The 15946-nt window shown below is 36.2% G+C and overlaps 1 protein-coding gene across 3 annotated transcripts; it reads right to left on the bottom strand.

Moving 5' to 3' along the window:
- Positions 1 to 2374: 2374 nt before the first annotated feature.
- LOC104599128 (Ribosomal L28 family) lies at positions 2375 to 14268 on the bottom strand. Of its 3 annotated transcripts, none has more exons than XM_010261519.3 (3): positions 13979 to 14268; positions 11648 to 11899; positions 2375 to 3103 (listed from the first exon to the last, which is right to left on the bottom strand). In XM_010261519.3, exons 2-3 carry the CDS (start codon positions 11842 to 11844, stop codon positions 2590 to 2592), a joined length of 711 nt encoding a protein of 236 aa, XP_010259821.1. In that variant the 5' UTR covers positions 11845 to 11899; positions 13979 to 14268; the 3' UTR covers positions 2375 to 2589. The 3 variants fall into 3 exon arrangements, with proteins under 3 accessions (XP_010259821.1, XP_010259822.1, XP_019053634.1); XM_010261520.3 differs by having other exon boundaries at positions 11648 to 11895; positions 13979 to 14239; XM_019198089.2 differs by lacking the exon at positions 13979 to 14268 and having other exon boundaries at positions 11671 to 11811.
- Between the last annotated feature and the right edge of the window lie 1678 nt (positions 14269 to 15946).

Raw genomic sequence — 15946 nt, 5'->3', positions numbered from 1 at the left:
TTTTTGCATCAAGATCTTAATAGCTTAAAGACTGTTTGGTTAAGACATGTCAATAAGTTGAAAAAAAAAAAAAAAGTGAAAAACTCCATTTGGAGCTTTCCAAAAATAGCCCAAAATGGGCTTCCCACGTCTTTTCGGGGCTTTGGATTTGGACAATTAAATATTTTCCCAACCAAACAGGAAAATACCAAAATGTGGGCTGCCTAACTTCTAAAAAACCAATAGCCCAGACGAAAAAACGTGCCAAACTAGGCCTAAATTTTTAATAATATGAGACTCCAAAAATGGATCAAAGATCAGGAAACTGGTCCTTTAAAGCTCTCCCATCCATCTACTTGAAATCCATGATTTATCCTCTATGTTTGGGCTCATGGACCATTTCTCATACATCTTTTCCTATTTTTCATACTATGAATACAAGTTACCTATTCTCTCAAAATATATGCATAGATGTAAATGTAAATTTGGTCAAAAAGTAGTTAAGTACGAATGCAAACTTCAAACGCGTTTCATTCTTGCATTGATAATTTTTTATTGTGATGGGTATGAATATGAATTTCAAGAATAGAATGTAGGAAAAAAAATGCAAAAGCAAAACAAGTACTCCCTCCTGTCTTTGAACAAGTTTCTACTAGATCTCCTCATTCTCATGTTTCTCTCCTCCTCCCCACGTGTTTACTAAGCAACCAAGATGGGAAGACGAAGATCACACTTTCTATAAAAAGGCCTTATATCTTTTACAATTTTTTTTATTACTATCGGTTTGTATATATACCTAGACAATATATACAGTTGCACATGATATAGCAATTAAAGCTAGGATGACAAAGGGACATATAGAATTCCAAGATATGGATGGCATCAAGCTGGTTGAGAGATTTTTTGTGCACTCACCCAGTCCGAGCAAATTTGTACTGTTTTCAAAGCTTGACTTGCTAGTGAAGTTTTTTTGTGTGCAAAAAAACAAAAAAGAAAAAAAAAATCTTAATATTCTTCTCCAACGAAACCCCATATAGATCTTTCTTTGTTCACCCATCACATCAGAAATTGCTCCAAACATGTATAATGAAACTCCATATTAGATTCTGGTCTGTTTGGGATTTGGTAAATAGGGATCCTATTGAAGATTGGACTAAATTTATGTGGAAAAAAGGGCTTCCTAAAAAGATCTCTATGTTTATGTGGAGGTTCATGCACGGAGCGCTCCTAACTGATGATCTTGTTTTGCATAAGGGTGTTTCACCACCACCACTAGCACCAGGGGTTATGGCAGGCAAATTTTGGAGGTACTTTTCAAACCTTTTTAACATTTCTCTTATTTCATCTCAACATGTGATTGATGGTGTTAAAGGCTGCAGTTGGAGTTTTAATAAAAAGGACTCCCAAGTACTACGGTTTTATGGAAGGAGAGATGTAAAAGAGTTTTTTGAGAGTTCAGACTCCTCTTCACAAGTTCTAATATCTGAAGTAAGGAGATGGCTGGAAGAAATTAGCTCCACTATGGGAGGCCCTAAGTTTATAGATCATAATCATTACGTTCTTCAAGATCTTTACATTCCAATTAAGGCCACTAAAAGGATAAGAGTAAGATGGGTAGCTTGGAATTTTCCTTCTAATCATCAGTTTAGATTGAAGGTAGATGGTGCAAGTAGAAGAAACCCGGGTGTTAGTGGTGGTGGTGGAATTGTTAGATATGCAAATTATCTCCCCCTCTTGGCCTTCTACCAAATTCCTATGGTGTAGGCGTGTAGCTACTTCCATGGAAGGAGAATTCTTGGCCCTCAATGGAATTCAAATTTGTTTTAACAATGGCATGGCATACATATTATTGAGGTGAAAAGTAATAATGAGGTTCTAATTAATATATCGTAAGGTATGGCTCCTCGTCATTGTAAGTTTTTCTCATAATTAAATAATGCAACCAGTGTGCTGGTTTTTTGGCGAAGGCTTTGATGAAGAATTATTATTTCCAATGTTTTAAAAAACTGACCCGGAACCAGAACCAGAACCTCTTTGGCCACTGGTTTCTTGGTCAGTGATTCAACCATCCAGTTCACGAGAATGGTCCATTCTGATTTAAAAAATAACTAAAATAAAAAATGACCAAAAAATAATTAAAATAGAAAAAGACAGTTTGACCACCCGGATTGTCCCAAACCCAATTACAAAAATCTATGCCTAAGTTCGGGACTGATGAAGAATTTTCCCAAAAAAAGAGTGGCCTCCCAGGTGCTAAAACACACGATTCTGGTCTACCTCATCCTTAAAGTCCACATTAACAATGTTCCATTTTTCTTTACTTTTTATAATTTTAATTTAACTTGTGTTGCCATGAATTGACTAATTTAACGGACAGTTGAACCGCCATCCTATCTCCTCAAAAACAAAATTCAATAGCATGATGGCCATGCACAATACAAAGCTTCAATTACCTCCTATGAATAAACATATAGAGAAACAAAATTCCATAGCCATGCACAATCTAGCAGCTGACCGTAAAGGCCCCCATGTTCGCTCAAAAACTCAAACACTAGAAATGGAAAACTAGGTGAGAGCATAGATTCAATGCCTAAAGCGGTGATTTAGGAATCAAGAGTTTGCAACCATTGGCTCAGGCGTATTGGCATCTCGACTTCCATCAATCCCGGAAGCCTCTAGCTCAGGCAGTCTAACATCTTTGTTTCCTTCCTGAATCTTTGCACACTCTTTCTCAGCCACTTTGGCATCTGCTTCTCTTAACTCTATCTGCTTCTGTTTTCCAGAAGAAGTGTAATTCTTTCTTCTAGCTTCCCTTCGTGCTACCCTCTCAGCCAATTTTAAGTCCTTGAAACCCTGCTCAAACTTGGCCTCATCTTCTGGTGAGAAGAAAACTACATCCATCTCTCCAAGCTCTTCATACATCTTCTCAATTTTCGCTTTCCAGAACAAACCCATTTCTGTGTCCATCTTATGGTAGGGGGTCTTAAGCAGGTACTCGTCAATTCCACCTGCCTTGTCTATGCACCTAAGAGCATGAGTAGTAACCTTAACGCGAATATGTCGATCAAGGATGTAGCTGAAAAGCCGTTTCTCCTGTACATTGGGCTTCCAAGTGCGCCTTGTCCTGTCATCAATAGGGCAAGCAAAACCTTAAGCTCCTTTTTCTAATCAGTAAACATGCATAACCTCGAAAAGAAAACAAGCAAAGAATGATTTCACTTGTAATAATCCAAGGGAACCCAATACAAACCACATTCAAAACACAAGAGAGAGAGAGAGAAATGGCTAAAAGACCATTCTTGGTGTGATGGTAAAATCCGAGGCCTGTTTTTTGGTAGAAAAGGGAGATAATATCATTAAATAAATCAGGATAACAACATCCAAGTGAAGATGCCACCCAATGCTACTTTAAAAAAATCCAATGAAAACCAGCTTTAACAACGCATGGAGTTTAAAAGATGCATGAGCCAGTGCATTAGCTAGCCTAATAATATGGCAAAAATGGATGTTTAAAAAAAAAACAGAGATGCAAACTATCTTTTAGAATGAAAAAAGAGCCAATATCTCCAGCAGAAACCTTGATAGACAATAAATTAGGGGCAGACAGTCGCTCTCTAAGGGGATCCATACTACTCTCAATTTGCACTTTGCAGGCCAATCAAAATTCTTCAAGAATTGCCAAGGCTTTAGCTTGTTGAGCTGACAAAGCTTGACAGGAACCAAATTTCACAGCTACACCAGCACCATCTGTAATTCTGATCTACACCCGAACCAACCAACTGAATGGACATGAAGGCTGTCTGTGCTAACTATAAACCAGGAATTCAGGTTGGAGTCTGAGAGTGGCCACTTTGTGCAAAAATGCCAAAGGTTAGGTCCACAACCAGTCCACCCATCCCAAGACACCCCAGATAGCTAGGACCAATTTATGGCCATTTTAGAAGAAGGATGTAAATCTCTATAGAATATATATATATAAAACCTTTGGCCTTGGCCAGTAGGCTCTGTTAACTATGCTTCCAAAATCTAAATCTTTAACCTATCTGATCATCCCAGTCAGAAAACTATTATAAACCAAAATTTTCATTCAAAGACTTAATATTGCCACTTAAAATTGATTTTTTTATGAGTAACTGATGAGTATATAATTCAATTAATGAAAGAATGAGATATGTACAATATGTGCCTAGAACCCCTATTTATATGAAAGATAGCAAGGAGTTATAGAAAATATCAATGCTAAATTTGCTATATCATGTTAAGTAAGGTTTATCACTATTGTCAGATGGGAAACTTAGGTGGCATTCAGTAGCGCTGAATCGACCACCAAGCACTGCTTTTTCAGCGCTCAGTGGTTGTTCGGCTGCACCTCCGAATGGAGCCGCCAAACACTTAAGTTCCTCCAAATTTTTAAGACTTTGAGCTACCTCCAAGTGTGCTCGGAGGTAGCACATAAAATACTCATTCCAGCGGTGCTCCTTTGAGAAATCGAAAAACCCAAAACTACCCCCACATCTTAAATCATCCCAACCCCAAACCTAAAACCTGTTTTAATAATATTTTAATCATATTTTTTATCAATAAAAGAAAATATCCCAACTCCCCACATACCCAAAACACAAAAGCAATTAGTTACAAGTTACAACTGAGCCCCAAAAAACAGAACTCCTATTCACTCCTTGCCTAGCTAAGCCATCTACAAATGAATTTGCACTTTCTTTTCCCATGTGCACCGAACTTCAATGTCTTTGGTCAGCCATTTAAATTTCCTCTTTTCATTGCTGTAGTTCCAAAGCCTAGTGTTGTCTTCAGTTAGCCAGCTCACTATAGTCTCAAAGTCACCTTCTAATTTCTATGATCAGCTTGTTTATATGCAAGTCTGTGGCCCTTTGAACCCCTTCCAGAGCGACTAATATTTCTGCTCTCAGCAAGTCTCCCACTCCAAATGGACTAGAGAACATGGCTATGAGGCTATCACATTCCTTTTTTTCATCCCTTATAACTCCCCCTATTCCAGAAGGCCCTGGATTACCCATGCTGCTGCCATCAAAATTCAGTTTGGTAAAACCAAGAGGTGGGGTGTTCCAGTAGGAGCTTGAGACCTTCCTGGCTGAAGCTGAATTTGTAATTTCCTTCAATTTCTAATCAGATCATCTTATGAGAATTCTGCAAATAGATCCAAGGTTTCCAGCCAATGAATTACCCTTATATGAGTCACTTCTACCATTGCTTCCACACTTCTCTCATTTTCTGAGAAAATCCTTGAGGCCCTGTTTGGTTCACAGGAATAGGAGTATGGAATCGGAATCGGAATCGGAATGGGCTATTCCGATTTCAACTGTATGGTTGGCGGAATCGGAATCCTATTCCCATTCCTGCTGGAATGGCATTCCCCCATTTGAGGGAACGGGAATTCCCTGCCCCTCCCTTGGGAATGAAATCCCATTCCTGTTGATTCCAATTCCCATTCCCATTCCTGTCAGAACCAAACAGACTATGGGAATGGACCATTCCAGTTCCGATTACAACTGCGAACCAAACGAACCCTGAATTTCTTTCTTCCCAAATAGTTCAACACACTGCTGCCCTAACACATCTCCACATAATCTTTGCTCTTTTTGATGGCCAATTGGAAGGAGAAGAGGTAAACAAGCTTTGCACTAGGGAGTTCCACCTGCACCCAAACAAAGAAGTAAACCATTCCCAAATAAATTTTGCAAATTGACAGGAAATTAGTAAACGATTCCTAGACTCACCAGTCCTTGCAAAGGGCACACCATTGAGGAGACAAACATCTATTGGGTCTTTTTCTTTGAAGCAAATCTCCTGTGTTAACTCTTTCTAGAAAGGCCTCCCACCTTTAGAGGAATAGGTTAGATTGACACCACACCTCTTTATCAGGGAAAGACATTCCAATAGAAACAGTCGGTTGTATTAGGGCTTTGAAGAAAGAAGAACAAGTAAAGGAACCTAAGGGAGAAAGGGTCCAAATTCTACTATCTACCTTTGTTGGCTCCAGGAAAACCCCATCAAGGATGGATAATAAGGCTACGGTACTGTCCAATTATGTTTCCCTGATGTCTCTTCTCAAACCCAAGTTCCATCCAAACCCAGAGGATGAGTTAGATGGTACAAGGAAAGAAGAAACTAGTTTATTCTTAAAGGTAGAGATAGAAAATAGAGCCAGAAATTGGTTAGGGCTTTAAAGAAAGAAGCACAAGTAAAGGAACTTGAGGGAAAGAGGGTCCAAATCCTACTATCTACCTTTGTTGGCTCCAGGAAAACCCCATCAAGGATGGATAATAAGGCTACGGTACTGTCCAATTATGTGTCCCTGATGTCTCTTCTCAAACCCAAGTTCCATCCAAACCCAGAGGACGAGTTAGATGGTACAAGGAAAGAAGAAACTAGTTTATTCTTAAAGGTAGAGATAGAAAAAAGAGCCGCAAAATGGTCATTTAAAGGGTAATCCCCAACCCAAACTTGTTCCCAAAAGTTAATGTGGCCTAAGTGCAAATCATACCTGATCTAGGGAGAAAACAGTGGCAAAATAGCTTTGATTGCTTTCCACGGAGATGCTCTTGTAGTCCTTGACAAAATGCCAGAGTCTCATCCATTCTTTGCAAGCCCATGAATACTACCCACTATCTTAGCCCACAACTTTTCTTTTTCTAGTGAAAATCTCCACAACCATTTTCCTAGCAATGTTAAATTTCTCTTCCTTATGTTTCCAATGCAAAGGCCTCCATCCTTCTTACTCCTATACACCACCTCCCACACAACCCTATGGTCCTTTTTCTCCTCCCTTGGTTCACAAAGGAAATCTCTCATTAATTTTTCCAGCTTACTAGTCACCCCATCCAGGATTTTAAACACCAACAAAAAGAAAACAGGCAAGTTAGCTAAGGCAGACCTAATTAGGGTGATTCTCCCTCCGAGAGAGATAATTTTTCTTCCACGAGGCAAGTTTCTTCTTAATCCTCTCCACAACTAGGGTCCAAAACCCCCTTCTTTGTGGATTATCTCCCAAAGGCAAACCAAGGTAATTTAGTGGCCTATTAGACACTGCACACTCCATTAACTCCCCTTCCCCTAGATTTACTCCTACACAACTTTTCTAAAAATTTATTCTAAGATTTGACAATTGCTCAAAAAGTTGTATAGTGAGTTTCAAGTTCCTAATCCAATTGAGATCCCCTCCTTCACAGAAAAATATTGTATCATCTGCAAACTACAAGTGAGTAAGTGGTATGTTCTCCCTCCCAACTCTCCACCCCCTGATTAAGTTCCTGGAGTCTGCTCTAGAGATTAGTCTCCCCAATAGTTTTACAACCAAGGTAAATAGAAAAGAAGAAAGGGGGTATCCTTGACTGATTCCTCTCAATGTCGGAAAGAAATCCACCACTGTCCCATTCACCAAAATAGAATAGCAACAAGTCCTAATGCATCCCATCACCCACCTGCACCATTTGTCTCCAATTCCAAAGTTGATCATCACCTCCAGCAGGAAGGACCAACCTACTAAATCATAGGCCTTTTCTAAATACAATTTGCAACCCACCCCTTTTTCTTTGATCTCTTGAAATCCTCAACGCTCTCATTTGATACAAGTATTTAACATTCTAATCATATTACTAAAAGTAATTTAAATATCTATACTTTTCCTTATTATTATTATCATTTATATTTATATTCATATTTTATGATTTTTTAATAATATTATATGGTATTTTCTATATTTTTTAAATTTTTATTACTATTATTTTATAAATCTCTTTATTACACTTTGTATTCACTTTATATTATTTTTAATAATATTATATGATTTGTTTTATATTTTTAAATTTTTTTATTACCATAACTTTTTTCTTTTTAATATTTTTATTATATTTATAACAATTTTTTATTAATTTGTATTTTTTATATTAATTATTTTGTATTATTTTTACTATTTATGACAACTTTTATTATTATGTTTATAATTTTTTACTATTTTATCATTTTTAACATTATATTTTAATTTGTATTTGTATTTTTTTTTGATAATTTTTATTTGTATTATTTAATGATTTTTATCATATTTTATATTTTTATTATTTTTGTAATATTTTTATAATATCGTATTACTTTAATCATTTTCATTTACCTTTTTTTTATATCTTCTTAAGGGTAACACAACGGAGGATAAGCCCATCCCCCAACCCAAGTGCAAGCAGATTCAATCCCAAGTCTCCGCTACGACCAACAAGAAACCTTACCAACCAATTGGTTGGCACCTTGCATTTTCATTTACTTTTATTTAAAACTTGGGGAGTGGATTTGTAAAATGCAAACTTTTCAGACATCGGAACATTCAAATTACCGAACAACTCCACTATATTCAAATGTCTACAAAAGTATAAAAGCAAATTTTCCACTGAATACTTTCAGAGGTTTTTTTGCTTTTCAGACATCAGAGTTCAAATTTACCGAATGCCACTTTAATGAGAATTTTCACATGTGAACCCCTTGTGCAATAGGCTGACCTTTATGAAAGCCATCTTATATAACACAGAGAGTGAGAAACGAAAACAAACATTAACATCAGTAGAGCCAAACTAAGTGCAAGCCATATGTCTACATTTTGTGTTCGACCATGTAAATCCTTTTATGAGAGCTAAAAGACAATTTATTGAAAAGAAAATGGTTTTACAAAACTTCCATTCCCCCAATCATGTCACCAAACCAAGATTAATCAAGGCATAAAGTTATGATCAATACACAATCTTTCTACTTCCTTCTTTTTCCTTTAGAAGATTCATATTGACGACCACCCATGTCCCATGATTATCTGGACACTCCAAGAGCTAAAAATTCTTTCATTTCCAATATTCAGAATCTCAGCCCCGACAACCATATTCATTCTTTAAACTTAGATTCCAAAACTAATAAACTATCAATTTTGTTTCCCTTCCCAGTTTTCAATTTCAACTAATGATTTTCCCCCTTCTGAAGTGATCCTAAAGCTCATGACAATCCCACAAGAGCATTCTCATCTGGGAACCAAATCATCTTCCCAGTTCTCCCTTGACTTCACTTCTCTCCAATCAGCCCCCCCCCCCGCGCCAACTCCACACTTCCTACCCAATCCTCCACTTTTCTTACGTCTCCAACTTCCCATCCATCAATCCCTCTATCAACTAGCTTGTGAATTAATGTCTATGAATACAACCATTGTATTCTCTAATACTTCATTATGTAAGGTGTAGCCATATAGACAGTGAAAAAAAAAGGTGTAGCCATATAGACACTGATAAAAAAAAAGGTGTAGCCATGTAGAGAAGGCAAAGAATTGTGTTGATCTCATTACCTCGACAGAATTTATATTAGAATAACTAAATAGCCCTGACACTAATGACATTACCCATATTATTTCAACAATATACAAAGATAGATGTCATTGTTGTTCCATCTGAAAGCAACCTGTAGTAGTTTTTAGTCATAAAGATAAGATAACAATAATTCACAAGCTCATTTATCCATTAAATGCAAATGAAAATTTTGTTTTACACATTTGACAAATAAAATAAGATGAAGATGGGAAAGGTGTTACGAACAAATGGTATTCCAATAGAGGTGTGGAAAGGTATGGGAGAGGTAGGCTTATTATGACTAGCTAAGCTATTTATAAAATAATGAAAGAAAAGAAGATGCTTGATGAATGGAGAAAGAGCAATATGAAACTTTGAGAGAAGTCAAATACATGGTTGTAATAACTATGGGGGATTAAACACATGAGCCACACTATGAAACTTTGAGAGAGAATAATTGAGCAAAGGTTATGACATGAAATAAGTATATCAGAGAACGAATTTGGATTTATGGCAGGAAGATCAACTATGGAAGTTATCATTCTTTTTAGACGATTGGTAGAAAAGTTTAGAGAGAAGAAGAGAGAGCTCCATACAGTGTTCATTGATCTAGAGAAAGCATATGATAGAGTCCCCAAAGAGATAATATGGCAGGTTTAGAAAAGAAAGGAGTCCCCAATAAGTATATAGATCTAATTAAGGATATGTATGAGGATGCAATAACCAATACTAGAACACCTTTGGGAGAAACATTAGATTTTGCAGTTACAATGAGTCTTTACCAAAGCTCTTATTTATTTGCATTAATCATAGATGAATTGACTAAATATATTCCAGAGCTCCCATGGTGCATGTTGTTTGCTAAGCATATTGTTTTAATTGATGAAACTAATGAAGGATTAACATTAAAATTAAGTGTATGAACAATTACCCTAGAAACAAACGGTTTTAAAATAAATAGGACCAAAATAGAATATAAGATCTATAATTTAATAATGCTAATAGGAGTGCGAATGAGGATACACTTAGGACTGGAGATCAAGAGATAATGCAATGTGACCTTTCTTGATACCTTGATTAGATAATTCATAACAAGGGAGAGATTGAGGAGGATGTTGCCCATAGAATTAGAGCAGGATGGGCAAAATGGAGAGGTGCATCCAAAGTCTTATATGATAGACAAACACCACTTAGATTGAAAGGAAAGTTTATAAAACAGTTGTAAGGACCTAGGAGCAGAATGTTGGGCAGTCAAGAAACATGTCCAAAAAATGAATGCTGTAGAAATGCATATGCCAAGATGGATGAGTAGAAAAAAACTAGAAAGGACCTAGGAGTAGCTCCAATAGGTAATAAAATGAAAGAAAGTAGACTAAGATGGATTGTTGGCGTGAAGGTGCAGAAGGGCTAGGGATAGACCAAAAAGGACATGAGCCAAAGTAGCTAAAATAATTTAGGTGCCCATAATTTAATAATGGATATGGCATTAAATAGAATGGAATGGCAAAAGAGGATCCATGTTGCCAACCCCATATAGTTGGGATAAGGCTTGGATGATGATGATGATGACACATTTGGCATGCCAAACCATCATAAGTTTTTAATAACATAATATAATTAATTAACAAGAATACTTCAAGCTCAAATTAAGGGCCAATGTTGATCCCAACCATTCAATGTCTGGAAGGGGGTGGGTTGGATCTGTACCTAACCTGGGATGTTATACAAAAGTGATGGTTCTCAAACTCAAACCCATCTTCTCATGTCATCAGCCAAAGACACATTGCACAAAGAAATGGCTTCTACTTAAACCCCGAGCTACACATGTAAACTCCCTTACTTTTTATATTATCTTTGTTTTCTCATTTATAAGGACAAAGGGTTTTTCCTATGAAAACATAAAAAAAAAGGGTTCATAGGTTCCTAAAAAAGTGTTATGAGGAGCAACTTAGAACTAGCAACATGTTAATGTGTTATAAGGAGCAACTATTTGAGCTAAAGCTCTGCCAAGTTACTTATGTAATCTTCTAGGCCACCATCTCATTATTTAAGGCACCTAAAAGGTACATGCTATTCCAAGAAGGTATGCAATGCATTCTACAGTAACACCTAAAAGTGAGGCATGGATTCCCACCATATAACTCAGAAATAAACCACTGTCAAACTACTTTTAGATGATATCATGAAAAAAGAGAAAAATAAACAAAACTGAAACTTTCAACAATTAAAGCTCCAAAATCAGCTCAAATCCCCAAATTTGTTAAATGAATTGACAAGGCAAAAAAATGAAAATAATGTGTATCAGAAGAATAACTGACTTGTTGCCACCATCTTCGCTGACCTGGTTACCAAACTGGATGTGACGACCAGCATAGATTCCTCTCTTCGCTCTACTCATCACCACCTTACTGTCTGGGAGACATTTCTTCAGTGATTCCTTCACACCTGGGACCAGGTTCTCTTCCCCAACCTTCCTAATTATCTTCTTGAACATCTCCTTTGATCTGAATGCCATTTTCTTCTCCTTTTCGCTATTATTACTTTTGTTTTGCAGATAAGATGTGATCTACCTGCAACAACAGGAGAGATAAAATCTTCTTTTCCTGTTTTTTTATAAATAAACAAAATAATACTATTAACTACCAACATGGGTCAGCCATCCCCATAGCAATTCCAGGCCAGTGTTTTAAAAGCGCAAGGGCCAATTTGCGCCTGAGGCGCAAGGCGCAAGGCAAGGCGCGCGCCTTTTAAGAAAGGTGCAAAATTAAAAAAAAAAAGCTAAAAAATAAAAAAAAAGTCAGAAAATTCAAAAAAAAATGCCAAAAGTTCAAAAAATACTAAACATAATGTTAATAAAAAATATAAACTTAAATTTTAAAATAAATGTTTTAAAAAACCTATTATCTATAATTAAAATACATAAACATAACATGTAAAGCGTATTCAAATGAAAATTTAAAAATAAAAACAAACATATAAAGCATTTTCAAGCATGTAAAACCCACAATCTCTTTTTCTCCTTAATTGCATTGCTTGATTCTATGAGTCGCCTTTGTACCACACCCCTCGAGGCAAGCCCGAACAAGTCTATGTTAGGGTCTGAAATTCTTATTTCTCACATAAAAAAATAATGATTTTATAAAAGATTGAAGGAGAACAGTGAAAAAGGAGGAACACGCAAAGAACCTAGAAGGAAATGGCGACCATATTCTGTTATCTGAACAGGAATGATCCAAAAACATAGTATTTAGAAGGGAGAGAAAAGATCATCTACCAAACCCAATTCAGACTTCCTTAAACCTCTCCTCAACCCAAAGCCCCATGAATTTTCAAATCCATACAGAAGAAATTAATCTTTCTTTATTGAGTGAAAAGGAGTAGATAGAGGAGAAATCTGTTTTTAAAAGGAGTGTCCCCTAACCAAACATCTTCCCAGTAATGTACCTTATTGCCTTGTGTTACTTGTTAACAAATCAAAGGGGATGAAGGCTTTTCAAATATTCAGTGTTATGAATGCAAAGAACTTAGACATGTTGCCTCTCACCCCAAAAAGAAAAACTTTTGCACATATTATCAACAGGAAGGGCATATCATTACAAAATGCCCTACCTGTCCTCCAACAAAGATCAACATAAGGCTTTCTAGACTGTTGCAGAATCATCGGATAGTACTTCATCCTTAACTTCAGCTTCAAAAGAGGAATCTTCTAGCACTTTAACTGAGGATAATATATGGCATTTTGTAATGATATAAACCTATCTAGTTAGTCTCCTCACATCTGTTTCTCAGCTAGCAACTAGCCATATGTGGATTATTGATTCAGGTGTCTCAAATCATATGACTAGGGCATCATTTGGTCAGTCTCCCAAACCTTACTCTTTTAATAACCAAATAGTCACTGCCAATGTTTTAAAAACCGACCCGGAGGCTGAACCGTTTTTGCCTCTGGATCACAGGTGAATGGTTTATCATCTGGGTTAAACGGGACAACCCATGACATCATAATTAAAATAATTAAAAATAAAATGTAATATATATAATACCTGTATAATTAGCCAAAAATGTCTGAAATTTATTACAATATATGTAGCCAAAAAATGAATAAAAATGCAAAAAAAAAAATCATAAAATTGCAAAGCATCTAACATTCACTAATCAAAACATAAATATATTTTCATACCTTAACATTTAAGAGATTCAGATTTAATGGAAATAAAAAACATGTCATTATAAAAATAAAAAATATCAATAATCATAATATTCATAACAGAAATATGAAAGCAATTGTCATTTGTCAATTGGTGGAAAAGAAAAAAAAAAAATACTAAGATTCATAATCGAATTTCAGAAATAAGAAAATTACATGAAAATAAAAATAAAATATTACCTCTTCAAAAGGGTTGACAAGTTGTAGCCATTTAAAAAATTAGAAAATATATTAAAATGAATGAAAAGAAAATATATTAGAAGATATATTAGAAATTTAGAATGAATGCCAGAATATCGTTCTAGAAAAGTCTACCCAAAAATCCAAAACGAAAATTAAAGTTTTCTATTTACAGAGTTTCAGATGTATGAATCGTTTGATATTTTGATTTCTAGAAAGTGAGAAATTAAAAGGAAAACTCAAAACTAAATGAGAAACTTACGGACTGTTTGAATCACCCAATGCTTAGTTGCTTACAGCCGCCGACGTTAATGTGAAAAACTCAGAAACGGATTACAGTCGCCAGCGTTAATCACTGGACTGGAGTCACCGGCATTAAATCTCTGTTTTAAACTTGAATTCTTCTTCTCAAATCTCAAGCGCAAGAAGCATTGAACCCTGTTTCTCTTTCGTTGTTTCTCTGAAAGTTTGAAAACTTGAAACCCTAAGCGAAACAAAACGTAAAAAAGAAAGAGGGATCGGGCTTAAGCAGGGAGTTTGGACACGATGGTCATTTTCGAATTATTAAACATTTGTAATGTAAAAAAACCGTCACCCGCTAACCAGGTCGTCCGGTTCGACGGTTCAACCATCTGGGTCGACGGTTTGTTGACTCAATCAATGGTTTTTTTGCAAAACAACGGGGTTTTGATGAAACCGGACCCAGAAAGGTGACCAGGTGATGGTTTGGACGGTTTGACCGTCCGGGTCAATAATTGTTAGTGGTGTTAATTTATTTTTGGGCAAATTTTTTAAATTACTCCTAAGGTTTAGTAAATTAACTAAATCTACCTTTATTGTTTACATATTATCTTAAAGTACCCCCAAATTTTTTGACAATTATCATTATCATTAAGGCTGATAAAAAAAACGAAATGTCAATTTTACCCATCCATCAAATCCTATTTCAAAAGGAAAGGAGAAACTCCATTACCTACAATCATCGTTTTAAAAAACGACTTAGAAATGGAATCGTTCTGGCCACCGGTTTCTAGGTTGACGGTCTGACCATCCAGTTCGAATGGATGGCCCGTTCTGACAAACAAACTAAAAAATAAAAAGGTCAAAAACTGTTGAACGGGTTGATGGTTTGACCGTCCAAATCAACGGTTTGTTGACTTTTCAATGATTTTTTACCAAAATTGAGTTTTAGGTAAAACGGAATCAGTTGCCTGCATGGTTCCCGGGCCAAATGGTCCGACCATCTGGGTCAACGGCAGTTTGAAAACCTTGCCTACAATGGTTGCCACTACAACCTCTGACCAATAGTGCGATGGTGAAGAAGATTGTTTCATGCATAAGCGTGTATGGAAAAAGATTAATGCTTATAGCAAATCTAGTATATATAAAACTGTGAAGTCTCGGCAATTGTTTTATGACCCGCTAAAACTTCTAACCCTACAATGGATGCCACTACTATCTTTTATTACTTGAAAGATAAGTGTTCTTACAATGCTTTGAGAATTCACAAGACTCACAATGAAGACTCAATAGCTTAATTCCTTTAAATAACTCTGGAAATAACCGACTCAATGAAGAAAAAGACAAATGACCCAAAAGACTATGACACAACATAATATGACTAGTGGACTCTAAAACAAATGCAGTTCTCTTAGGTTGTACTTGGGTCTGCTCAGGCATGTCTAACAGATAGATCTCATTCGCCTCATGGCCACTCCTAATCACCTTCTAAGATTCTCTGTCCTAAAAAACATAATATGAAGGAAAAAAAGTCACACTACAAATCAAAGATTTAGTCAAATTACTAATTGAAAGCAAATTGATATTAAGTTTAGGTACATTAGAGGTCTTGATGTCTCCCTTTCCCGTGATAGGGGCAAGAGTGCCATCAGTAAGGGATATCTTATCCCGGCCAGAAAGAAGTTGGTAAGAGGTGAATAACTGTGAAACACTAGTTATATGGTCAGAAGCATCAGAATCAATTATCTAAGTGGTTTTATGAGTACCTAAGATAAAAGCATGATGTGTAGTGGCACGAATACCTAAGTGAGCATATGCAGAGGAAGGAATAGTCTCTAAAGGAACTATTGTAGTGGACTCCAAGTGACTAATGATTCGGCCATACTTCTCATATTCAGCCTTGGCGGATGCAAACTGTTGACTTCTCTCCACCTTGTCCTTGTTCACCTTGTGAAGAGGTGGCTACATTTGCATTTCCACCTTTTCCAGT

This window comes from Nelumbo nucifera, chromosome 2 (assembly GCF_055504915.1).
Source record: "Nelumbo nucifera cultivar China Antique chromosome 2, China Antique-T2T, whole genome shotgun sequence".
In the NCBI taxonomy this organism is placed as follows: Eukaryota; Viridiplantae; Streptophyta; class Magnoliopsida; order Proteales; family Nelumbonaceae; genus Nelumbo; species Nelumbo nucifera.
Note: the sequence above shows the minus strand (reverse complement) of the source record. Positions and strands in the feature narration are given on the sequence as shown.